This window comes from Grampus griseus (genome assembly GCF_964374135.1).
Source record: "Grampus griseus genome assembly, chromosome: 20".
Taxonomy (NCBI): Eukaryota; Metazoa; Chordata; class Mammalia; order Artiodactyla; family Delphinidae; genus Grampus; species Grampus griseus.
This window is the reverse complement of record NC_139014.1, coordinates 47,572,072-47,598,423: the sequence shown is the minus strand read 5'-3', so window position 1 is coordinate 47,598,423 and position 26,352 is coordinate 47,572,072. Positions and strand designations below refer to the sequence as shown.

Below are 26,352 nucleotides of genomic sequence, written 5' to 3'. Positions count from 1 at the left end.
GTGAATTACGTTTCAAAAAGCTGTTATAGAAGTAAAATTGGTGTGGGTGAGGAAGAGAATGGAAGGGAATGATTTCTGGGATTGTTCTCCTGAATGAAACGTTTCTGCATTTCTGACCAAGGAAAATCCACTTTCCTTCTTGAGGCAGAAATCTAGACCCCTGTGGAAAGGAGATTTCTATGTCAGAGAGGCATAGCCTTTAAGAAGCAATGGTCTGAGACAAGAACTTAACCGCATTTAACTAATATCGTCAGCATTTTAATTTGGAGACTTTTGTTATTTAACTTATATATGTGTTCTTTTGTAGATGAAGAAGATAAGGACAGTTTACAGGAACTAGCTACAGAACAGAAATGCTTTGTAGAACACATTCTTTGTACGAAGCCCTTGCCATGCAGGTAAGGACTTTCTCTCCCTTCTAAACACAGGTAACAATTGTTGTTTCAGTAATTCAGGTATATATGTATATTACACTCCCATGCAGACATGATACTTCACCCCAAGAGTATCTGTGCATCAGAAGCTCTCCTCTGCCCACAGCCATTCCACGTTTTGTGTCCTCTGTCTGGGAGGTATATCCCCAGTCATAACCCCTGTCAGTCTTCACTTGCTGATTCTTTTCTGATCTTAATGTCAGTTCATAAAGGGTTCCCTTGATTTCCCAGAACCCCTTTGGGTTCTCCTATTATTCTTTTTCTTTGTAGCACATACTTAAATTGATATTTTTGTTTGTTTAATGTCTGTCACCACTACTAGAATATAAATGTTTCACGAAGGCAGAGACCATGTCTGTCTGTTTCATACTTTTTACCATCGCCTTATGTCTGTACACTCAGTGTCTGACAGGGTGCCTAGTAGATATTCAGTAAATATTTGATTAATAGAATAAAGGAAGACATCTAGAGTGACTCCCAGGTTTCTACCCGGGATAACGGTAGATGCGGTACCCTTCAGAAAAATTGGACGTAGGAGAAAGCGGATGTGGGAAGACTCAAGATGGGTTAATGGGGGCACTTGGAGTCTTCTGTTCCAAAGGACATCCAAGTGGAGGAGTCCATAGGCAGTTGGACACGTAGGTCTGGGCTAGGACGGTATGGATGTGGGAAATGTCAGCATGAAGGTTCCCCAGGAAGGGGCCTAGAGTAGAGGACACCTGAGTATAGAGTCTTGAGCAACACTTTCTTACAAGCAGTGAGTGGAGGGCGAGGAGCCCAGCCCAGGCAGGAAACAAGTAAAAGGCGGCCAGAGAGACTGAAGGAGAACCCGGGGGAAGGGTGCCAGGGAGGGGGATGTTTCAGAGAGGAGGCAGGGGGAGCAGCATCAAGTAAGTACAGCAAAGCAGTGAAGAGCGCTCAAGTGTCCAGATTTGGCAACATGGGGGTTCATCGAGAACCATGGAGAAACGCTTTTGTGGGTGGGAGCGGATAGCACAGGTGAAAAGTGAATGAGGAAAATAGATAATAAAATCTCATTTATAATATATACGTATATATAATATATACATTTCAAAAACAGGTAAAACTGTATTGCTTAGGAATGAATACATACATAGATAGGAAAGCTATGGAGCAAAACGAAAACATGAGTATCATAAAAATCAAGTGGAAGGTTGTGATCAGGAGGTTCATACGGGAGGTCTCAGGCCCCTATACTGCTGTCATTCTTGGCCTGGATAGTGGTCACAGAGTGTCTATATGCACTCTTCTGTATGTAGATTTCACACTAGAAATACAGAAGAAAAATTTTTTCTAACCTCCCAGACTCCCTCACCACCATTCCCCTCCCCTGCAAAAAAGGCAAATGAGAGATGTGGAAGGAGAAATAATACTGCAGGCTACTGTTGAAAGACTGCTGGCTCTAAGGGGAAAGGAAGAGGGAATAGGTTAAGGAGAGCTTGAAACTACAGTGCAGAATGTTTTGAATGGAAGAGATGTCAGCTTGTTTATAAGCTGAGGGTAAATGGACAGTAGGAAGATTTTGTGATTGCAGAGCTGACGGAGCAAATCTCAGAAGACGCGAGCAGAGATGGCGTCGACAGTCTGGGGCAGAAGTGAGCCGTGGGGGTGGGGTGAGCGTGTTGGCAGGAAAGACAGTTCCTGTCCGAGGTCCAGTTTTCACTTTCTTCAGTGAAGTAGACCAAGACTGAGAGGGAGCTGCGTGCTGTGCACAGTAAATTAAGTCCTGTGATGTAGATGCTGGCCTGCACTGAATTTTTAAGGTGAGAAAGACACTATTCAGTCAACAGTTTCTGAGCACCTAATCTGGGTTGGGCGCTCGGCTAGACATGCAGAGGTAGCTGGAGCTTATGTGCGAGTTGGGAGAAAGAGACAGAGACATAAAGAGTTGGCTTCATCGTATCATGCTAACTGCCGAGATTACAGTGAGCACCATGAGGCTGTGGGTTCCTGAGTGACCTGTAAGTCAAGCGACGTCTGGCTGCTGAGTGACAGCTTGATTCAAACCGATCAGAGCTGTAAGTAATACAGGTTTCCAAGTCACCACCTCTGAGGTTACTGCACTGATACCATGTCCCACCCAACTGTCGACCCAGCCCTGAGAAGGCCACAAACCTCAGCCATATCGTTGCTTTTGGATCCACTGCTCTTGCTGTTTTGTAGTTTAACTATGGCTGTGTGTGTTTTTTTTTTTCAGGCAGCCAGCTCCGATCCGAGGATTCTGGATTGTCCCTGACATTCTGGGGCCTACGATGATCTGCATCACCAGTAACTACGAATGCCTCATAAGGCCTTTACTGTACGTCCCCCTTTGTATTCCCACGCAGCTCTCATTAATTCTGCAGAATCTAAGCTGAGAAGATGTCCTTAGTAACCGGACTGAAGATACATGGTTTATGCTTTGGTTTCTGACTTGAGGGTTGGAGGGAGGGTTATTTCTGTTGCTCCTGCCATCTCTGGAAGGATTTATTTAAGGCATAATTTCTGGCATCTCCTTTAGCTAGCGGAGGGTTAAGAACTTTACCCAAGTGTGGAAAGAATACTAAGATACTGAACTCCATCATTAATATGAGTTAGATTTAATGATCTTTCTTTTTCTTTTTTTAACCACGCCACATGGCATGCGGGATCTTAGCTCCCGGACCAGGGATCGAACCCTCGCCCCCTGCAGTGGGAGCGCAGAGTCTTAACCACTGGACTGCCAGGGAGGTCCCTGATTTAATGATTTTAAACTTTATGTGCCAGGCTCAGAAGTAAGCCTCCGGCAATCAGAGCAACCCTGCACTAAAGACAGCACCGTTATCCTCATTTTGTAGAGGAGGGATCAGGGACAGAGAGGTTATGTACATTGGCCAGAGTCACAGGGAACACAGAGAACTGGGCTGCAAAGACCGGGCTTTCTGACTTCAAAGTCCAGTTTCTCCATCTCTGCCAGACTCATAGGCACATCACAGAATATGTAGACGCTGGAAGAAAGGTGGTATATAGCTGAACTCATAACCTTTGTTCCCCTTAAGGAACCCATATTAAGCTATAAGTACCGTTTTCAACAGCTCTGGAAGGTCATTCTGAGTTTTATAAATGCAGTTATAGGAGTGTCTAACAAGCCACTGGAGTACTGGAACACTAGACCCCTTTCCCCCCAGTCTCTTGGTGTCATTTGAAGGCATGTGCTTCTAGATATTGACGTAGTTCAAAACACTGGCATTAATTTACTGTCCTTAGAAGGATTTCCATACTCTTTGAGAAGTGACATCATTTGGAAAAGAAAATAATTCACTATCAATTTTGTGATATTTATACTACAAGAGACTAAAAACTAGCAAGACTGAACAAAAGTAATAAAATCACTACAAAAAACTGCCTGTTTGCCTGTTGCCTCAGCATGTTTTTAAAATCCTACCCTACCTTTAGTAAAATAAGACCTAGTCATACTAGGATACTTCAGAATAAAAACATGAATCCCAAAGGCGAAAAAAACTTCTAAATATTAGTGACCTAGATACCTTCAAATCATGTTTCTGCCAACTCTCTGAAATACAAGTTGTCTATGAAGTAATGTTATTAACAAACTCCCAGATCTGAATCATTGCACAGTCAGTCATTGGCCATGCTGTTAAAGTTTGCAGTCTTTCAAGCTTTCTGAAATTGCCATTGAGAGTATTTGTAACACTTCATAGTTTCTTATATCCTCAGAATTCTGGATAAGTGTGATTTAGGTTTTCCTCTACTTACAGCAAGTAACTCCATGGTAAATTTTATTTTTCTTTTATTTTGCAGAAGCACAGTCCATCCAGTGTCTCCTCCCCTGCTTTGTACCCGAGAGGATGTTGAAGTGGCAGAGTCTCCCCTCCGTATTCTGGCTGAAACCCCGGATTCCTTTGAAAAACATATTAGAAGTATTCTGCAACGTAGTGTTGCAAATCCAGCATTTTTGAAGTATGTAATTTAGGGCGTATCAGTTTTAAAAACTGGCTCCCTTCTCTGTTTTGTAATTACTCTTCAGCCTGTCCTCAGCTATTTCTTTTCGTATACTTTTTACTATGTTGGAGTTGGAAGAAACACAGGGCATATTTAATCAGCTAGTGAGAATAGAGAGAGAATACACAGATGTGGAAGCATTTGAGAAAGACAAACAGGAAGTGTAAAAAGACGTGAGTCTGTCTTCAGTTGTTTTACCCAGCTGAGCAAAGTAATGACAGAAACTTTTTTTTGTTTTTAAGATCATCTGAAAAAGATACGGCTCCTCCTCCCGAAGAATGCCTTCAGCTCATCAGCAGAGCCACCCAGGTGTTCAGAGAACAGTACATTCTTAAACAGGACCTGGCAAAGGAGGAGATTCAGCGGAGGTAGGATGGCCTCTGTTCACATACCAGTCAGTCCCTGGCTGGGAGCTGACACTGTATAATGGCCTAGACCTGGCTTTTGATTAAATTTCTTTTTGTTCTTGAAGGGTCAAATTGTTATGTGACCAAAAAAAGAAACAACTAGAAGATCTCAATTATTGTCGAGAGGAGAGGTAAGTAAGTGCCAAGACAAGGGAGAAAAAAAAATAGTTCAGCTAGACTGGAACTGTGTCTCACCCTAAGATACTGAACCACATTAGCTGGCTTCACCATCAAGGTGCACTCCTAGAGACTCTTGCTTTTTATGCCATTAGGAAAAGTCTGCGGGAAGTGGCCGAGCGCTTAGCTGACAAATATGAGGAAGCCAAGGAAAAACAAGAAGATATCATGACCAGGTCAGTGGGCCGTGTAACTGTATAACATTCAGTTCCCTACTCAGGTCAGGTACTGCTAGTGTTATTAAGTTCTCGGGTGCTAGATAGCCCTCTGAGGTGTATTCTACGGAAGACAGTGCAGTGATGCTTTCCCCAAACCCATCCTGTGGAGGCCTCCTTCACAGACACTAGATTCCTAAATTAGGAGCTTTAGTTAGGATTGTGTTCCTCCTAAGGAGCTGAGATGTTTGCTTACCTCTTCTACAGGATGAAAAAAGTACTTCACAGTTTTCACTCTCAGCTCCCAGTTCTCTCTGACAGTGAGAGAGACATGAAGAAAGAATTACAGCTGATACCTGATCAACTTCGACATTTGGGCAATGCCATCAAACAGGTAGGAATGGACACAAGGTGGCTACCTCTGGTACTTTTTAAAGTGTTCCTTCTACAGAAAATAATTTTATAAAATGTAAAAAGAACATACTGAAACAGATACTATGAAAAATGTATAGCAAACCATAGCTAAAGTGTCTGTGTTCTGTTTGATACTCAAGGTTACTATGAAAAAAGACTATCAACAACGAAAGATGGAAAAGGTACTAAGTCCTCAGAAGCCCACCATTACTCTCAGCGCCTACCAGCGAAAATGCATTCAGTCCATCCTGAAGGAGGAGTAAGTACCAATCAGCTGTTAGTGCGAGGTAGTTTTTCCTTTGCAAAATGCCAAAATCAACCTTTCTTTGCCCAGATAAGACCACTTGACATTTGCATGTCAAGTAATTACCAGGACAGGAAGTGTATGATGCTGATAGATAAGGACTTAAAAGTTGAGAGGGTTAAAAAGGATGTCTTTCTTTATAATTTTGCTGTGTGGTCAAGGTATTCCCCAGTGAATATGTTCAAAAATATTTCCAGCAGTTCCACTACTATATTTGCTACCTCTAGCCTTAAACGAATTACCATTACTATCCATCTGAAACCTTAAGCCGTTAATGCTAGCAGAGCACTTCTAAGATACTTCAGTATTACTGAGGTCTTACGAATCAATATTAATGGTTTATTCATTTGTTGTATTACCCAAAGTGAGTAACTTTATGATTTTACAGGGGTGAGCACATAAGAGAAATGGTGAAGCAAATTAACGATATCCGAAATCATGTAAACTTCTGACACCACCAGGAACAGATTCACACCTGAAATTAACACAAGTGAAGGCTTAAACTCATTGTAAAACGAACAGGTAGCATTATCTAATTTATAAAGAGGCATTTTAAAGGATGAACTTTGGTGTGGTTGTTCATCACTTTTTATACTTGTTTTATAATGACTGAATAAATGCTTTTATTTAAAAATTGGAATGTGGTTTATATACAAGCTCAAGTATATGATTGTATTCAGCAAGGGCCTAGGATTTAAAAGGAAAAAAAAAGCGCCCAAGACTTTCAGCTGCACACTGCCAGACCTCCGTGAACCCTACTGAGTTTTCTTGATATTTGAACAAGAATAAAAGCTGCATTTTAACGTAGCAGCACCAGAAATATGACTCTGAAGAGGGACAGAACCCTAGAACTCAAAGGAAAAGGCCACACAGTATACTAGACAGCAGCTTTTTTAATTTGAACACTTTCTTCTTAAGGACACGCCTTCAGTACAGTTAACAAATGGTTATACCTGAAATCTGCTCACAGCAGAACTCGGTATCCACAATTGCAAGGCCACTGCTGGCTCACTTCCTCGACAGGCAGTATTTCCTTTCAGAGCTGAGTTCGGCTGCGCTCTGTGTCCCAGTACATGTCACTGAGTGGGTATGAGGTGCACATGTAGGATCTCAAATGGAGAAACAAATAGCTTGGTATACAGTATATGATTTTGTCTTTTAGCATTAGGTAATATTTTTATACCTGCCAATGAGTTCTGAAAGGTAATACTGTACCTGCCTAGAAATGGCTGAGTGACTGCCAATTAAAAGCCACATGGTAAGGTAGGTTACAGGTAAGAGGTAAATCAGGTTAGACATGCATGAGAACACGTGTACACAGACTGAATACAAGCACAGGAACACTCGTGAAACCCAGCTGACCTTTTCTTTTGTCTTGAAGGGCTAAATACTACCTTCTAAATCAGTTTCCCATTTATAAAGAAAACCCAGTTTAAAGAAGTGTTTCATACCAGAAGTAGAGACTGTTAACAAAACCTAGTCTCAGTTTGGGTTTTTCTAGCATATTTTTCTCAAAAAACTGGGTTCCAACAATTTGCATCTGCCACTGTAGAGACTGCTAACAGTTTCCTAATCATGAATTTTATTGGCCCAGTACCATCTTATGGAGAAAAACATCAGCATCAGCAAGGTACCCCGTCTCAGCCAAGCAGTTCCCTGGGAGTTGTAGTTCAGTTCGTTCAGGAAGGTTATGAATTATCCATCTTGATTTATGGTGCCAATTTTAATAATCTGAAACAAATTAGCTTGGAGTTTATCCAAGGGACTAGTCTGACACTAATATAATTTAAAGTGATTGCATTTTTGGAATTAATAAAATTCCCTGTAACTCAATGAGGATACATGTTTCCTTTAAAGGAAACAGAGTAGTACTTTATACAAAGGGACTTTAGACCAATTAAAATAATGTTTCATGCATGCAAGCCTATAGCACTAGTTCCATAATTAGTGTTTACTTCAAAATTCATAATCATGAATGTAAGACTACAGCAATAGCCCAAGGAATGAGGTATGTAGGCCTTACCTTGTCCTGTCCTATGGAAGACAGAAATAAAGATCTTTAGGGCTAGTCCATTATGACTTCATTTATAACAATTAAAGTTGTAGCTTTATGGGAGCCAAACAAGCTACTCAATCCACTTAATTTCCATGTGGTTCCTTCAAGTACTCTGCCGTTACACAACACCAATCACAAAAATTTGAAAACAACAGTTTTACTTTTGAACCATCTGTATGATGAATTAAACGGTGTAGTCTTCCACTGGCTAACAGTACTGCAGGTAAACAGTGAATATAAATCCATTCTGTGCTTTCTGCAACACTTCATAAGGCTACGGCAAAGACAACCTGTTCATTGAAACTTTATCCACACAGGAAAGGAATCTAATCTCATAGAAATGACAAAGCAGATTTCCAAACTGATCAACTAACTGGGTTTTCCCCAACTTCACCATAAGCATTATCACACTCCAGGTCTAAAATATAAAAGAAAAATACAAAATGGGTATCTGCCAAACCTAGTTATCACCATTTTTGTATTTGACACTTTTGAAACAAGTATGTACTCAGGCCCACTGACTCGAGTTGAAAATAAAATAAGCAGCAGACTTATAAATTTATACTAGATGTTGTCAGACATAGCTTGTTTTATTAATATTTTTTCCACTGATCCAGTAACTAAACTAAAACAGTTTTCAGGAGAGTAGATGGTGCCAGTTCACCTTGACCCTGGTACCTGTGAGTCCACGAAACTTACCCAGGTAGCAGGAAAAGTGCTTCCAAACAGTTTCTTGTGCTTTTCCTTTAACCTCAACTTCCAATAGCCCCAGCCAAGTTTGCAAGTCCTCATAATTAATTCGGTTCCAATTCCATTGAATTGGTTGTCTGCCACCGTCTTATGGTTCTCAGGCAAGTTTCAGTAGCATTTAAGGTCCTCCAATGCAAGATAAAATGGTTAAAAAAAAAAATACACTGAGCTAGGAAATACAGTCACTAGCCAGTGGGCTGCTCTCAAACTTCATATTTTAATATAAAATATTCATACGGCATACTCCACCTCTGTCTGCTAGCTGAATACTGTTACTGATGAACTCTAGACAACAGAAACAAATTCTCTCTTGCAACAGCTATGAACAGGAAATGCCATTTCAAACACTACTGGGACGGTGCTGAAGGGCAGGGAAATGTTGACTAAAGCAGGCAAGGAAACAGCACTTCCTCCATCACCAAATCTGATCCCACACTCCCTGGAATCAGGTCTGGAGTCTGGCTAGCGTTCCCAGTTGAAAGGTCTTTTTTACTGCAAATTACCCTGGCTGTTTGCTGCTCCGTGCCGCACAGTCTCCCCACTAGAATTAAGCATTTCTCCAGTCTTCCTTTTTCTGTGTGTGACTTCTTCTTCAGTTAAGAGTTAAATAATAATTAATGTTGCTCTAAAGATGAGTTAAAAACCCAAAGTGCAGGCTAGAGTCCTGCCATGAGGGTGTCATGTCTCAGGGAGCTGGTTAATGTCTGTCAGTTTGGTATCGTTCAGAATTGCCCGGATTCTCTCCAAGGAGTCTGCTTGCCGGATCCGCTCTAACTGCACCTAGAGAAATAATGCAGCGAGGTAAGTGCAGACGGCTCCTGCCTAGACCTTCTGGTTTACTCTGACTGGTTTAGCTGAAATGGAGATTAACTCAACAGAAACTACTCACTTCAAAGAAAAGAGGCAGCAAGAACAATTAAATCCAAAAAACAATTCCCCAAAGCTGCTGTGTAACAGACCCAGTATAAGGTGCTGGGACTATGGAGATGAATAAGACCTGATCCTTGACCTCTGAGAACCCACAGTTCAGCTGGGGGAAAAGAACAAGCTTATATAGAGTTTTAGCACAATATACTAAATGTCACTATACCAGCTTGGGGACCTAGAGAGGGTTCCACAGGGAGGACAAAGCTAAGCAGGGCCCTGGAAGAAAGGAGCAAGGGGGCCATGCTTCCAGAGGGAACACGTGCTGTGGGCAAGGAACCACAAGTAGTTTTTAAAAATTAGAACATAGAATATAAAATGTAAGGCAGAGAGATGGACAAAACGTAGGGATAGGCCTGGCTGGGAAGAGTCTTACATGCTACGCTAAGGACTTTATATTTTACCCTTAAGGGCCAGCAAGGAAGAAGAAAAGGGTTTCCAGCTTAAATGACCAGGCCGGCATTTGGAGCTGGGGCAGGGGCAGCCATAATTTCTAATCCTCTAGCTATTGTCAGTGGGCCAGTCAGGGATTAGCAAATTCTCCTGGGTACCAAGAACCCCAAAAGTGCCTCCTCAGCGTTCTGTCTAGGGGTTCCCCAAATGCCTCACCTGAAGGGTCTGAGAAAGCTTTACAAAATCTCTCTGGACTTGTTCACTGACATCTAGTTCTGTCTGCAACCTCTGAGCTTTGTTCTTCTCTTCAAACATTAGTTGTTCAACAGTAACCTAAAAAAATACAAGGTTTGAATGAGGATTAATGCTGGAGAGCCATACGTCAAATCACTCAGGAAATCTAGGCACTTGTCGTTTCCTACTACTAGAGAGGAAAGGTGGGTGCCCATCATATTCCTGTATCCTGTTAGTCTCCCTTTGACTCTATCTTTACAGGGCAAGGGTGCACATTGCCTAAGGTACTTGTTCTAGGTCCTAAAATGAACTGAGTATGAGAGCCAAATTAAAAATGAATGAAAGCGCCGCACTCCACCCCTCAACCCCAGCAGCCTGGTGACAATGATTAATCATCAAAAAGCAGCTGCACGGGGCTTCCCTGGTGGCGCAGTGGTTGAGAGTCCGCCTGCCGATGCAGGGGACACGGGTTCGTGCCCCGGTCCGGGAAGATCCCACATGCCGCGGAGCGGCTGGACCCGTGAGCCATGGCCGCTGAGCCTGCGCGTCCGGAGCCTGTGCTCCGCAACGGGAGAGGCCACGGCAGTGAGAGGCCCGTGTACTGCAAAAAAAAAAAAAAAAAAAAAAAAAGCAGCTGCTGTATGATCAGTAGCTGTCACAGCAACAGGACAGGATCTTTAGGGATTTCCTCTGACAACCACAACAGTCAAGCATCTGCCAGGAAAATTCTCAATGAATATGCCTTAGGCAGCCCCAGCTATCCCCCAGTCTTCCTTACAGGGAAACTCTTCAGGAGGACCCCCTGTGCAGCAGCCTTTCTAAAAACAGAGAACTATTAAATAACACATACACAACATTTTTACACTTAAAGGTTAGATAACAGCCCACCAAAACCAAACTTCCCCCCCAGTTGGCCCCATGCATTTTTATTCTGACAGGACTAATCAGAATTTAGGCAGCAAATATGGTTCAGTACAGTATTCCAGAAACCAATCGAATGGAATGGCACTTCCACAGCAATGCTTCTGGCTATGGCAGCGCCAAGTTTGGTTCATGGCCTTTAGCTCAACGCCTAAAAAGCCAGTTAAGCCTGTGACACAGACCTCCAGAGCTGGCAGTGTGCACATCTAACCCAACTGAGATAAAGTCATTCCATTTTCTTTCTGCAAGCGGAGAGTCTTGCCAACTTTCAGAAGGTGGCACTATTTCAAAGCAGCAAGGCTTTGTTTTTTAAACAGCGAAGATGTGATTCTACATTCTTCACACTGCTTTTTTACGAAACTACCAACAAAAATGTCACCTTAGCAGCAGTTTCTTTCTTTAACTGTTCTTCCAAAGCGATCTTCATCTCCTGAAGGCTCTCAAGCTGTTGAGACTTCTCTCTTAATGTGGACTCCAACTGTGAAAAAGGGAAAAGCTGAAACACACAGAAACTCCCTACAGGTCACAGCACATCTGCCTGGAGGAGCCTGCAGCCTGGAGAAATGCACCCGAGCTCACATCCTCCTAGGCCCTGGATACTGGCTATGCTTGGAGTGCTCTTCTTACCCTTTGGTATCTGTGGATCTTCTATTGATTCTTCAAGACCTACTCTTTCTCTTATTAAACATTTATTAGGCACCTCCTATGTTCTAAGGCCTGGGGATGGAAAAATCAGGAGAGACAGACATGTAAGTTAACTATGCCATGTGAACATGGATGAAGAAGCACTTAATTCTGCCAGAAAAGTTGGGAAGGGCTTCCTTGAAGAGATGACATCTGACCCTTAAAGGGTGGTAAGCGGGAGGTGGAGGGAGATACTCCAAAAAGAGGGAGTTGACGTATTAAAGAACTGAGGTGAGCTCTTGCTACATTACAGCAGAGTTCTGGGGCCCTGGAGGCTGAGGCCGGAGAGGCAGTGGTGAGGCAGGAGATCCCAGCTGGGCTATAGATAAAGGGAACTACTGAAGGGTTTTAAACTAGACTGCTCACAGTCAAGTGAGCAGTTTCAATATGAAAATGAAATGAAATGAATGAATATGAAATGAATATGAAAATGCAATTTGAAGGGGATCAATTTTGGAGGCAGGGAAAGAAGTTAGGCTGTTACAATGAGCCAGGTGAGCACTGAAGTCAACCCAAACAGTGGCAGAGGGAGTGGGAAAGGTGGGACACGTTGGAACGCTGGCGACTTTTGCCAGTGTAACCTGATAGCACAGTGGGAGCCAAAGCCTGATTGTAGTGGGCTGAGGAGTGACTGGGAGGTCAGGCAGTGGAGATGACTCTTTCAAGAACTCTGGGTATAAAAGGAAGAAGGACTGGTAGCTGTAGAAAGAAGTACAATCCAAAGAGAAACTTCTCCCCTCTTACCAGGAGACCTCTGAGATTGGTTATGCATAATGGAAAAGACAAATAAAGAGGCAGAAGTTCAAGGCCCACACTGGAAGGGGAAGATGGAGAGGATGCCAGGAAAAGATGTGACATCACGACCCAGTCAAAGCACATGTGCAGTGACATAAGACTAGTCAGAACAGGTCACCCTTTCCTCTGAAGAAGCGAGAAGGCTGGGAAGCAAAGCAGGAGAGCATGCGACCGAGGAGCTGAAGGTGGGCCCTGCTCACGACGGGGGCACAAGGCCGCCACGCGCTGTCACAAGGGGGCGAGCTGAGCGGCGACTGAAACGTCCACTGTGAGGAATGGAAAGGAGAGGGGCTTCCCTGGTGGCACAGTGGTTGAGAATCTACCTGCCAATGCAGGGGACACGGGTTCGAGCCCTGGTCTGGGAAGATCCCACATGCCGCGGAACAACTGGACCCGTGAGCCACAACTACTGAGCCTGCGCGTCTGGAGCCTGTGCTCCGCAACGAGAGGCCGCGACAGTGAGAGGCCCGCGCACTGCGATGAAGAGTGGCCTCCGCTCGCCGCAACTAGAGAAAGCCGTTGCACAGAAACGAAGACCCAACACAGCCAGCCAGCCAGCCATCCACCCATAAATAAATAAATAAATAAATAAAATAAACAAAATTTTAAAAAAGAGCAAATGAAAGGCTACTGAGCAGCACCTGGAAGCAAGACCACGCAGTGCTCCTCATTCCAGTGGAACCAGCAGCTGGGGGCAGAGGCATAGAAGGTGGACACCAGGATTAATCCAGGGTTAGGCAGTATCAAGTGAGGGTAGCACAAGAACAAGGAATCGGGGGCTTGCAGGAGTTAGTGGGAGACTAGTTGAAGAGGCAAGCCATGTCAGATGCTGCTTAGAAGGAAAGAAAGAAGTTGCTGAAACCAGCGGAAAAGGAAAAGTTTAAGGAAGTGAAGGTCTGAATGAGGTACTCAGACAGATGAACCTACGGGATTAAGGGCTGGAAAGATGGCAGACGGGTCAGGGGCATGAGCGTGGAGTGAGATGTCAGAAGTGGGGCAAGGTGCAGGCAGGAGTGTGGCAAGGCAGGGCAGCACAGCAGCAAAGGTCATTGAGTCAATGAATAACGAGGCCAGTAAGCTGAATGGGGTCATCTACCAAAAGGTGTTCATGGTGTCTAAGAGAAGGAGACTCTAAGCCAACTAGAAAACATCACCTCCTGTTTGTAAAAGATTTTGTAGCTTTAAGTATCTAAGTATTTTGTAGCTTTAAGTATCTATCATGTCAAGACCACAGCTTGCCTGTCCTTCCACCACAGTGGAAGCTCCAGGCTAAGTCACATCGTAGTCTTCCCTGTACCTCCTCCAGTCAACACAGAGCAGGCTCTCATTAAATGGTCTCTACCATCATCACGCCCATATTCCACTGTATTTTTCCCAGGAGTTGCTTGAAGGCAGGGACTATGTCCTAACTATATTTCATTCCTTGAGTCTAGCACAGTAGGATTCAATAAATAAATACTGGCTGCTGACAGAGTCAATCTGAAACTCACCTGTCCTTTTTCTACTTTTATTCTTTCTAATTCAGCTTTTAGGCTAGAAATGGAAGCTAGGAGGAAAAAAGGAGGAGACATGTTAGCATTTATTCATTATTTTGCATTTAAATTTTTTCTTAAAACACCCCTTTCCCCCATAAGCTCAATCTCATGCAATGAAAGTCAAATGCTGTACTGAACACAGTGGGCAGAATGGGGGTGAGGGACCAACACCCCTTTCTCAAAATTATCCCCAACCAATCAGCATCATAATCAAGCTCAGGAAAAGTGAGAGTCCACACGAGAACACCATGGCATAAACTGTCTCTGCATCAAATACCTACACCTAGCTCGGGGGTGGGGGGGGGAGCTAATCCCAGCAGGAGTCTGTTAACACTTCTGAGTTCTGCAAGGAAATGCCACCCATCTACTCATATTCCCCAGTGTCTGGGTTCAAGTCCTGAATTTCCTATCTATTAGTAATTGCCAGAGAGGCCACCAGAGCCCCTAAAAAGATGAGTTTTGGGTTTTTTTTTTTTAACTCCTAATCACTGGATATATCAACATCCAGAGAAAGGGACTGAGTCCTTACTTAGTTCTTTCCTATACTTTTTTGTTTTCTACATTCTAAGACTGTTATAACCAGAGAAAAAGTTTTATTTAGTGCCTTCAATTCTAAACTACATCACTTTTATCTTCACCTATTTCTTCCTTGCAGTTTTCTATTTCTAGCTGCAGAGTTTCTTCGAGGTTTTCTTTTAAACACTGTTCTGCTTGAATCTGCTCTTTCAGGAAAAGTATTTCAGCCTTCAGCTTTTCTTCCACGTGATCTGCTGCTGTCCGCACATTAATGATGTTCTCACGGTATTTGAATACCAACTCCCGGAGCGCCTAGATTCAAGAAACAAATGGATATTGGGTTTATAAGGGTGAAAGAAAATAAACAAAAAAAGCTAAAGATTTTCTGCAACCAGAATTTCAGATGTTGTTTTAGACGGTTCAAACTTTAGGACTTTGAACTCCAACCCACTCTTGGCTTCCAGGGGCAGGTGTTATGCCATGTTATTATTCAGTATGTTAAAGAAATAACATTACTAACCAAAAAACGTGTATGGGTGAACTACATATTTTTCCCTCAAAACTGTTTCATAAATGGAAAAATTAAAATTTGAAGTGACTTACAATGTGGGATTCACTATGAATAGCTTAGACACTTCCACTATTACCCGCTTAAATTTGAAGGGAGTTAGTGAATGAGGACCAAAAAGACTGAAACTCAGAAGCAAGTATGAACTCCAAGAGGACAAAATGTACTTACTTATTCATTTATTCATTCAAACAAACACTTGTTGAACACCTACCACAAAAGCAAAGTATTGTTAGGCCAGAGGCAGGTATGGCAAAAAGAGGCTTTCTAAGGTGATCAGCTGTTTTTCTGTAATAAATTCAGTTTAAATCTTATTTTATTTTTTCCCTAAATTGTTGTTGTCTTCTTTTAAAATTCCTCCTCCACCCACCCCCGCAAATATCCTCCCAATTATATCCTAAAGCAACTCTAAAGTAAAAACTGGGATTCTTAGATAACTACCAAATGTATATATAAATTAAAGAACAGCAGGAAAAAAAAAAGGCAGTTTTTCTTGAAAAACTGTATCAAGAAAAATTTCATAAGATTTATTACAGAATCAAGGTTTACAGGCTAGACTGGTTATAACCTTCAAGGATTCGTGGAATTTTTTTTAAATCTAGGTACAAAAAGTCCTTATAGAACATGGAAGAGAGGAACCTTTCCTGCCAAGTGAAAAGTTTAACAGAGGTGGGAAGTGGTATGCTGACAGCAAAAATAGACAGGTCCCCAACACCTTCTCCTTGATGAGATCAGTCACCAGTTCAGAAAGGAGAGAGAGCTCTCCAGAGTGTCAGTAACCTGAGCTGAGACCACAAGCTGGGGGAGGGCAGGGAAAGGAGAGGGAGAGCAAGGAGCTAATGGCAGGGTAGGCAACGGAGCCTGTGTAAATGAGCAAATAAAAACAAAAACTAAGAGTCATGTTAAAATCTATATGGGAAAAAAGAATGAGGTCCAAACAGTAGGGGTTGAATCTTCAGGGTAGGATTAGGAAAAACTGTTACTTACAAAACTATAAATCTCTGTAATGTCTGACTTTTAAAAATTTAACAATTATAAATTTCTTTTAAAAAAAAGAACCGAAGGATCTTACAGGAAATATATTTTCTATTTCGTTTTGAGAGTTGCTCTATGAAATCTCATCTTTGCCTATACTGTTTGTAGTGTTTACTTGGGTTTAGCCTAAGATGGTATTTTTCATGATGTTGAAAGGTTTTAAAATGTATGAGGGACTTCCCTGGTGGTGCAGTGGTTAAGATCCACCTGCCAATGCAGGGGACACAGGTTCGAGCCCTGGTCCAGGAAGATCCCACATGCCGCGGAGTAACTAAGCCCGTGAGCCACAACTACTGAGCCTGAGAGCTCTAGAGCCCGCAAGCCACAACTACTGAGCCCACGTGCCACAACTACTGAAGCCCGTGTGCCTAGAGCCCATGCTCCGCAACAAGAGAAGCCACCACAATAAGAAGACCATGCACCACAAAGGGGAGTAGCCCCCACTCGCCGCAACCAGAGAAAGCCCGCGCACAGCAACAAAGACCGAACTCGGCCAAAGATAAATAAATTTATAAAAATAAAAAAATAAAACGTATGAATATAAAGTCTGGAAAAAGTTAAGGAGATACTTATGAATGTCTCAGGAAACGTCTGGGTTTGCAGCCCTGATTCTCCCAACCACAAAAGAATGGAAGTGAGCAAATGCCATAAAAATTATCGGTAGACAGGAGGCTGAGTGTGCTGTGCCCTAAGTGCTATATAGAAAAACAGATATCACAAGGAGCCAGCATGGTGACCCCCTTCAAATATTTAATTTCTGGTGTACTCTCAATCTTGTCCTACAAGAATAATACAGACCTTCGATTTGGCAAAGGATTCTTAGATATGACACTGAAAGCATGAGCAACAGAAGAAAAAAATAAACTGGACTTTATCAAAATTAAAAACTTTTGTGCTTCAAAGGACACCATCAAGAAAATGAAAAAAAAATAAAATAAAAAAGACAATCCACAGAATGGGAGAAAATATCTGTAAATCATCTACCTGATAAGGGACTTGTATCTAGAATATATAAAGAACTCTTATAACTCAAAGAAATAAAAAGCAAATAACCCAATTTAAGAGTAAGCAGGGCTTCCCTGGTGGCGCAGTGGTTGAGAGTGTGCCTGCAGGGGACATGAGTTCGTGCCCCGGTCCGGGAAGATCCCACATGCCACGGAGCGGCTGGGCCCGTGAGCCATGGCCACTGAGCCTGCGCTTCCGGAGTCTGTGCTCTGCAGTGGGAGAGGCCACAACAGTGAGAGGCCCGCGTACCGCAAAAAAATAAATAAAATAGTAAGCAAAGGATCTGAATAGACGTTTCTCCAAGGAAGATATAAAAATGGCCAATAAACACATGAAAAGATGCTCAATATCATTAACCATTAGGGAGATGCGAATCAAGACTACAATAAGATACCATTTCACACCCACCAGGATAGCTATAATCACAATGTGAGATAACGATGAGTGTTAGTGAGGATGTGGAGAAATCCTCAAATGATAAAACAGGGTTCTCATATGACCCAGCAAGTCCACTCCTAGGTTTCTACCCAAGAGAAATGAAAACATATGTCCACACCAAAACCTATACATGAATGTTTATAGCAACATTATTCATAGTCCAAAGTGGAAACAACCCAAATATCTATCAACAGACAAATGGATAAACAAAATATCCATATAGTGGAGTATAATTTTTTGGTCATAAAAATCAAAGAAGTACTTATACATGGTATGACATGGATGAACATTGAAAACACTAAGATATGTGAAAGAAGCCAGACACAAAAGACCACAAATTGTATGATTCCATTCATAGGAAAGAAAGACAGGACAACCTATACACAGAAAGATTAGTAGTTGCTTAAGCCTTGGGGAGGAAGGGCTGAATAAAAGGTAAGGGGTTTGTCTTTGAGGTGATGAAAATACTGTGGTGAGGGCTACACATCTGAGAATATATTAAAAACCACTGAATTGTACACTTTAAATGGCTGAATTATTTGGTATGTGAATTACATCCCAATAAAGCCTGTATGTATGTATGTATGTATTTGTTTGTTTGCTTGCCACGTCACGTGGCTTGCAGGGGTCTTAGTTCCCTGACCAGGGATTGAACCTGAGCCCTCAGCAGTGAAAGTACAGAGTCCTAACCACTGGACCGCCAGGGAATCCTTTTTTTTTTCTTCATCTTTATTGGAGTATAATTTTGCTTTACACTGTTCTGTTAGTTTCTGCTATACAACAAAGTGAAATCAGCTCTATGTATATACATATATTCCCATATCCCCACCCTCCTGAGCCTCCCTCCCACCCTCCCTATCCCACCCCTCTAGGTCGTCACAAAGCACAGAGCTGATCTCCTTATGCTTCCCACTAGCCATCCATTTTACATTTGGTAGTGTATGTATGTCAGTGCTAATCTCTCACTTCGTCCCAGCTTCCCCTTCCCACCGTGTCCTCAAGTCCGTTCTCTACATCTGTGTCTTTATTCCTGCCCTGCCACTAGGTTCATCAGTACCATTTTTTTGGATTCCATATATATGCATTAGCATACAGTATTTGTTTTTCTCTTTCTCACTTACTTCACTCAAATTGAAGTATAGCTGATTTACAATATTCTGTTAATATATGCTGTACAGCAAAGTGACTCAGTTATACATACATAAACATACATTCTTTTCCATTATGGTTAATCTCAAGATACTGAATATAGTTCCCTGTGCTATACGGTAGGTCCTTGTTGTTTATCCATTCTATATGCAATAGTTTGCATCTACTAACCCCAAACTCCCAGTCCATCCCTCCGCCACCCTCCCTCCCCCTTGGCAACCACAATTCTGTTCCCTATGTCTGTGAGTCTGTTTCATAAATTTGTGTCATATTTAGATTCCATATATAAGTGATATCATATGGAATTTCTCTTTCTGACTTAACTTCACTGAGTATGATAATCTCTAGTTGCATCCACGTTGCTGCAAATGGCATTATTTTGTTCTTTTTTATGGCTGAGTAGTATTCCATTGTATACTATGTACCACACCTTCTTTATCCATTCATCTTTTTTTTGGGGGGGGCTGCATTGGGTCTTCGTTGCTGCACACAGGCTTTCTCTAGTTGTGGTGAGTGGGGGCTACTCTTCGTCGCAGTGCATTGTCTTCTCATTGCGGTGGCTTCTCTTGTTGTGGAGCACGGGCTTTAGGCACGCGGGCTTCAGTAGTTGCAGCACACAGGCTCAGTAGTTGTGGCACACAGGTCCTAGAGCATGTGGGCTTCAGTAGTTGTGGTGCACAGGCTTCAGTAGTTGTGGCACGCAGGCTCAGTAGTTGTGGCACATGGGCTTAGGTGGTCCACGGCATGCAGGTTTTCCCAGACTGGGGATTGAACCCACGTTCCCTGCATTGGCAGGCGGATTCTTAACCATTGCACCACCAGAGAAGCCCCCAATCATCTGCTGAGGGACACTTGGGTTGTTTCCATGTCTTGGCTATTATGAATAGTGCTTCTATGAACATAGGGGTGCATGTATCTTTTTGAATTATAGTTTTGTCTGGATATATGCCCAAGAGTGGGACTGCTGGATCATAAGGCAACTCTATTTAGTTTTCTGAGGAACCTCCATATTGTTTTCCATAGTGACTGCACCAACTTACATTCCCAACAACAATGTAGGAGGGTTCCCTTTTCTCCACACCCTCTCCAGCATTTGTTATTTGTAGACTTTTTTAAAAAGAATTTGTAGCCATTTCAGAAAATGTACTTGTTTACATTTTTGATCTTACAGAAAATAAGTTACCTCTATAGTGTCTGGGAGAATGAAGTCTTCTGCTTGTTGTAATGACACATGCAAGCTATGCTTTCCCTGAAGACTGTCATTGTCTTTCTGTAACCTCACCAGCTCTTCTGAAACCTGTTCCCGTGACTGCATCAGCACTGCCTAAAATAGAAAAAGATACTAATCACAGCCAGAAAGGTAAATCCTATCTGCTGATAACTGCACCAGAGAAAAACAAAGGCCAAATGAAATAAGGGCTGAGGATGGACAGTACGTGATAAAGCTCTGTAAGACTTAAAAAAAGCAGCTCAGAGATTTATTGGTTTACAGCCCTTACATATATTCAGGGGGACAGGAAATGAAGCAAGTATCTGAGCTTATTCTCCACTGTTTCTACCAACAGCTTAAAAGTAATGAATTTCTTCCCCCATATCCCTAGGACCAGCATCTCTAGCTCAATGGAAGAGGTGGACGTAATCAAGACTTATATCAAAAAAAGTGTGTACTCCAAGACAACTCCTATTTCCTCACAGCATGCGTTCCACAGGAGGCAGGGATAAACAAAAAGCAGTATCTTCATCTTTCATTACATATACATACGTTCAAGCTCAGGATCACTGTGAATGGCCCAAGAACCCCAAATATTAGACGCCATCAAGAGGCTTTATGCTTAGGAAATGCAGGACATTTGAGCGGCTCATTCTTAAAATGGAACACGTTCCTTCTTCCACTTGCTGATGTTTACAACAATTTTAGGTATTTCATATGAATTTATATCAATATAAACGTCCAGCTAATTTGAGTATAAGATAAAATTCTGCAAAAGTATTTCTGCTAATTTTTACTACTAACCATTGAACATATACATAAGTGTAGATTACTCCACATCCAACATTTGTTCAGCAGCTACTACTCTACACTAGGCGATTTGCTGCCCATGGAGAATACAGGGATAAAAGATAGACTTTGCCCTAGAGAAGCACATGGTACAGTGGAGGGAAAGATAAGTAAACCAAAAATTACCCAACCATACTACGAGTGCTGTAACACTCGGTTACAATGGGTGACAATGGGTACAGCAGTGATAAAAGGACAAAGGGTACCTAATTAGTGGAGAGGGTTCAAGAACATTTCCCACAAAAGGTGACTGCTGCATCCTGAAGGACAAATAGACTGCTGGTAGGCAGGCAAGGTCATGCATAAGTTTTGGTTAATTCTACGGGCTCTTATTTATTTCAGACCAGAATCAATTGTTGCTTTATGCTCACTTTCAACCCATTTACAACAAAATATTAGCATCCCACTACATTTTGGATATAAAAGAAGGGAAAGAAGAATATGTTTATATTTGTTTATTTTTGTAAAGAGAAAACCAAGGATAAACCAAAAATAAATTTAAATGATCATGTATAGGAGTTGGTGGGAACAGGGTGAAAGGGACAGGGAATGGAAGTGAAACTTCTGAGTGTTTATATACTTTTATAGTTCTGACTTATGAACCATGTTGCATGTTCAACAAACAAAAAAGTCAATTAAGAAAGAAGAAAATCCAAAAATGTAATACATAGCTCCATTTGTTTCTGTTTGTATCAAATTGATAACACAACCACAGAGAGAAAAATCATTTCAAGTAATTTTTGAACACAGCACCCAGACTGTAAACCTTTACCTGGCATAACATTCTAAGGGTAAAAAGAACTACAGGTGTCTCTTGGTATCCGCAGAGGACTGGTTCCAAGACACACTCCCATACCAAAAACTGAGATGCTCAAGTCACTTCCAGTCAGCCCTCTGTATCCACAGATGTGGAAACCGTGGATATGGAGGGCCAACAAAGAAATGCTGAACTTCACTTAGTAAGTTTGCTGTTGGTAGCAATATTAATGTAGTCATTCTAAAACGATTGTGATCGCCTTCACCAAGTGATCAAACTTAACATCACCAACAATGGAACCACCCATCATAACATGCCTCTTGTTATGAACTTTCCATTGAATCATTTCATCCATGTAGTATTCTTGCCAAAAATGTCTAACTTGAACCATGTGGAAATAATCAGACAAATGCATTCTACAAGGCAAATGGTCTGGACGCTTCAAAAATGTTAATGTCATAAAAGCCAAAAACAAAAAGTGGGTGACTGTTCTAGATTAAAGGAGACTAAAGTGACATGACAACAAAATACAATACGTGATCCTTGACTAGTTCCTTGATCAAAAAGTAAAACCTCCACTAGAAAGCAATCAAGGACTTTCAGGGTCAATGGTTACATTTTAAGCATATAATAACAGTATTGTGATTATGCAGAAAAACTTCTTTGTTGTTAGGACATACATACTGAAATATTTAGGAGTGTCATTATGTCTACAACTTATTTCCAAATGGCTCAAAAAAATAAACAAATACATATGTAATATAACATACACATACATGAAAGAGAGAGACTGAGAAACAATTGCAAGCAGTAAAAATGTGGCAAAATATTAACTGGTAAACCTAAGTGAAGATTTTATGAATGTTCACTCCATAAACAACTCTAAGTTTGAAATTTTTCAAAATAAATAGTTCGGGGGAAATATCAAGATCCCAACCACTACCACAGCTACTCTTCTTTGAAGGGGCCTAAGAAATTGAGTTTATCTTTCTCAGTGTAAGAACATTTAAAGGTAATTTCAAGAAAATGGTAAGATATTAAAGTTCACAAGACCTCAACCTTAATTTCAAGAAAATGGTAAGATATTAAAGTTCACAAGACCTCAACCTTAATTTCAACAATTCTTCAATGTCACCTGCAATATGTTCATTTTAAGTGGAATCAACTTGAAAAATGTTAGCAAAAGCAGGTGAGTTTTAAAAGATGAGAAGGAAGATGAGAAGGGACAGGGATTGTAAGGAGGCTAAACACTATGAAACTTTGTCAGCATTTAACAGTGTCCTTGAGATCAACAATTATTATTTCATATTCTCTAATTAATGAAAAGATATGAAACTCTCTCTGGCCATTGATTAGTGAGATGTTTCTCAACAGACATGTTGAGGGATCAGCATTTAGGGATCAGCTCAAAGGCCATTCAGATACTGACCCAATGCCAATCAAAAACAAACCATTACCATACAACTTGGAGTTTGTTTTTCTGTCAACCCTGCAAGAGCTGGACAAGAGGCAACTCTGTAGGATCACCCCAGCAGGACCAACTCTGCTATAGTTTATGAAGGCCATCAGATGCAGGGTTCCAACTTTGAGAAAAAGGAAGAGCAAGGCAAGTGGAGCCTGACTGCTGAGGAAGAGGCCCAAAGCTGGAGAACAATTCTGCAGAGGTTCAATGCAGCTCTTATTAAGAAGCTCTCTGTTCCTATTCCTCTCAAAATTGACAGCCTTCTGGAAGTTTTCCAGTGCCACAGCAGTTATGGTACATGTTTTATCATAAACCCTATGAAATTACTGAGGTTGTTTTAAATATATTAGCTGTCCAGGAAAAGCACAGTGACTGCTCAAAAGCTGTACCTCCTAGGGCTTTGAGAGATTTCAACTTTTAGCTTGTATTTAGAGCTAAAAATTAAATGCTGGTCCATAGTTTATTTTATTTAGGTTTCTCAAATCAAAGAAAAATTAAGTTAAAGGTGATAATTTTTTTGGTCAAGAGGTAGGTTTAAAAAGAGAATAATGTCTTTACATAATCTTGTCTATTACTAACGTTCTATAGGCTCTGGAGAAGATAATGGTAACCACTTTGGCCAGGAAGATAAAGTCGCATCAAAGATTATTTCAAGATAGAATATATTTAACATAGTTAATGTTTATTTAAATGTTAACTTACCATCTGTTCCTGAACATCCCTCTTTGCCTGGGAAAACCCCTGTTGTAACTCTTCAAGTAAGATCTCAGATGCTTGGGTTCTTAGGACAAGTGCAGAGATCTTGAAAGAAAAAAAAAATTCATACACAGAGAATTTAGTTAGGAATCTGGTTATTCTGAAACTAACTCTTCCATCTCCTACTTATTTAATGTCCAGAACTGATTTTATTAGCTCATCAAACCCCACTCATTTATCATTCAACAGATATGTGTGCATCTACTGTGTACAAAGCCTCAGCCTTTCAGATGACACAAAGCAGTACCCAAAGTCCCCAGGGGTCATACGCTGCCATACATGAACAACAGCATTATATGCGTCTCTAGACATAGATACTAATCCATGTGACACAGTTATAAATATTATTCTTAAAGGAGCTAATTAAAAATCAATAAAAATTTTGAAACTCTGTCCACAAAAAAACCCCAGTTTAAAGGATAAATGAATCTTCCCTGAACTAGCTGCAGTATTCTAAGGTGGTTTACTTAAGAGCAAAAGACACATGATAAACTCTCTTGAATTAGTTTTAGTGTTCCTGATGAGGGGTTTATGTGAAAGTTGATGACTCATACATAAGAGTTACAAAATAAACCAAAATAAATTTGTTTAGACATTTAAAAAATGATTATTGTCAGAATTTTGTTTCCAGTAGTGGCAGAATAGGTGATGTGAACCAACCTTCCTGCTAATTAAGAAAACCAGACAAAAATATGAAAGACACCTACATGAAGCCATGGGAGAACAAGGCAAAAAAGAATCACAGAGCCAAGGACCAGAATGAAGACACATGGAGAACTGGGTGCAGCATCTGGAACAGCTCTTCTCCAGAAGCATGAGCCAACTCCAAAAGAAGCAGAGGCAGCACTGAGAAGCTGAGCAGAGCGTCTGAAAACCCCAGCACAGGGTGGCAAAAGTTAAGAGTCCAAGACCCAATACACAAAGGGATCCCTGGTAAACACCCTGCACTTTGGACTGGGTCTCCAAAGGGACACACCCTACAGTAAGGGAAGAAGTTAAAATAATCCAACCTTCACAACTTCATATAATCTCAATTCCCATAAATGTATTAAGGTGATCCAGGATTGTTAGTACAACTAGTTGCCTGCCTCTCATAAGAAAAATGGCTTTATTTCAACAATTTTCACATATAATGTCTAGTACCTCAAGTTAAGAATGCACAAGGAAAGACTGTGATAGGGACTTCCCTGGTGGCGCAGTGTTTAAGAAGCCACCTGACAATACAGGGGACACAGGTTTGAGCCCTGGTCTGGGAAGGTCCCACATGCCGCGAAGCAACTAAGCTCATGTGCCACAATTACTGAGTGTGTGCTCTAGAGCCTGCAAGCCACACTACTGTAGCCCATGCTCCACAACAAGAAGCCACCGCAATGAGAAGCCTGCGCACCACAACAAAGAGTAGCCCCCACCTGCTGCAACTAGAGAAAGCCCGTGCCCAGCAACGAAGACCCAACACAGCCAAAAATTAATTAAAAATAAATAAAAGACTCTGATAAAAAACAAAAGGAAATGATAAAAAACAAAACAGATAACAAAAAGAGAGCTACAATGAATCCAGATATGTTATTAGAAACAGACTTTAAAATAACTATATTTGATCTGTTCAGAAATTTAGAACCACCAGAGAAATGGAAACGATGAAAAATAACCAAATGGAAATAAACTAAAAAAATCAATTATCCAAATTAAAAATAAAATGGATGAGTTTAACAGATTAGACCTATTTGAAGAGAAAATTAGTGATATGAAGATAATAAACAAAGACAAAAATGATGGGAAATACAGAAGAGAGATTAAAGAAGCCATGCAGATGCAATGCGAACATCTAACATATACAAATATTTGAAGAAGTAACAGCCAATGGAAATAGCTGGTAGAGCTAAAAATATACCTGTGCAAAAACTCAAAAATTCCGTAATTTCACTACTATGTATACTTGAGAGAAATAAGTCCACATGTCCACTAAAAGACATGTACAAGAATGTTAAAAAGTGTATTCATTCACAATATCCAAAAACCAGACACAATCCAAATATCTCTCAACTGTAGAATGGATAAATGAATTATGGTATACTCATGTTATAGAATATACACAACATTAAAATCTAACTACTTACACACAGAACAATATGGATAAGTCTCACAGACATAATGACCCAACAGACCAGATGCAAAAGGCTACATACTATATGATTCCATTTATATGAAGTCCAGCAACAAGCAATTCTAAAACAGTGTTAAAAGTTAGAATACTGGCTACCTCTAAGAATAGGCAGGTGGGGTATTTACTTATTAGTAAAGAACATGAGCATATTAGAAATGTTCAGTATCTTGATGCAGATGATGATTTATTACCCTAGTAAAATTTTTCACACATTAAAATTCACCAAATTGTACACTTGAGATTTATGCACTTTATGTT

The 26,352-nt window shown here is 41.1% G+C and overlaps 2 protein-coding genes across 3 annotated transcripts in view; one reads left to right on the top strand and one right to left on the bottom strand.

Annotated features, from left to right (window-relative positions):
* NUP88 (nucleoporin 88) overlaps positions 1-6,635 on the top strand; it is a 30,893-nt gene extending 24,258 nt beyond the window's left edge. The window contains exons 10-18 of the mRNA XM_082680154.1: positions 308-398; positions 2,653-2,754; positions 4,236-4,394; positions 4,679-4,804; positions 4,909-4,974; positions 5,116-5,196; positions 5,443-5,569; positions 5,730-5,848; positions 6,282-6,635. Coding sequence (XP_082536280.1) covers positions 308-398; positions 2,653-2,754; positions 4,236-4,394; positions 4,679-4,804; positions 4,909-4,974; positions 5,116-5,196; positions 5,443-5,569; positions 5,730-5,848; positions 6,282-6,345 — 935 coding nt within the window. The 3' untranslated portion in view covers positions 6,346-6,635. The remainder of the gene's footprint in view (positions 1-307; positions 399-2,652; positions 2,755-4,235; positions 4,395-4,678; positions 4,805-4,908; positions 4,975-5,115; positions 5,197-5,442; positions 5,570-5,729; positions 5,849-6,281) is intronic.
* A 136-nt stretch (positions 6,636-6,771) lies between these two features.
* Positions 6,772-26,352, bottom strand: part of RABEP1 (rabaptin, RAB GTPase binding effector protein 1) — a 104,028-nt gene continuing 84,447 nt past the window's right edge. Inside the window, exons 12-19 of one of the 2 annotated variants that reach the window (XR_014298392.1) lie at positions 23,877-23,975; positions 20,080-20,220; positions 14,824-15,013; positions 14,141-14,196; positions 11,551-11,649; positions 10,233-10,349; positions 8,649-9,479; positions 6,772-7,624 (exon numbers count right to left, since the gene is read on the bottom strand). Coding sequence is in view for 1 of the 2 variants with exons in the window: in XM_082680155.1 (XP_082536281.1) it covers positions 9,378-9,479; positions 10,233-10,349; positions 11,551-11,649; positions 14,141-14,196; positions 14,824-15,013; positions 20,080-20,220; positions 23,877-23,975 (804 nt within the window). In the remaining variant the exon portion in view is untranslated. Of the gene's footprint in view, positions 9,480-10,232; positions 10,350-11,550; positions 11,650-14,140; positions 14,197-14,823; positions 15,014-20,079; positions 20,221-23,876; positions 23,976-26,352 lie in introns of both variants that reach the window. The other variant, XM_082680155.1, reaches the window with a different exon arrangement.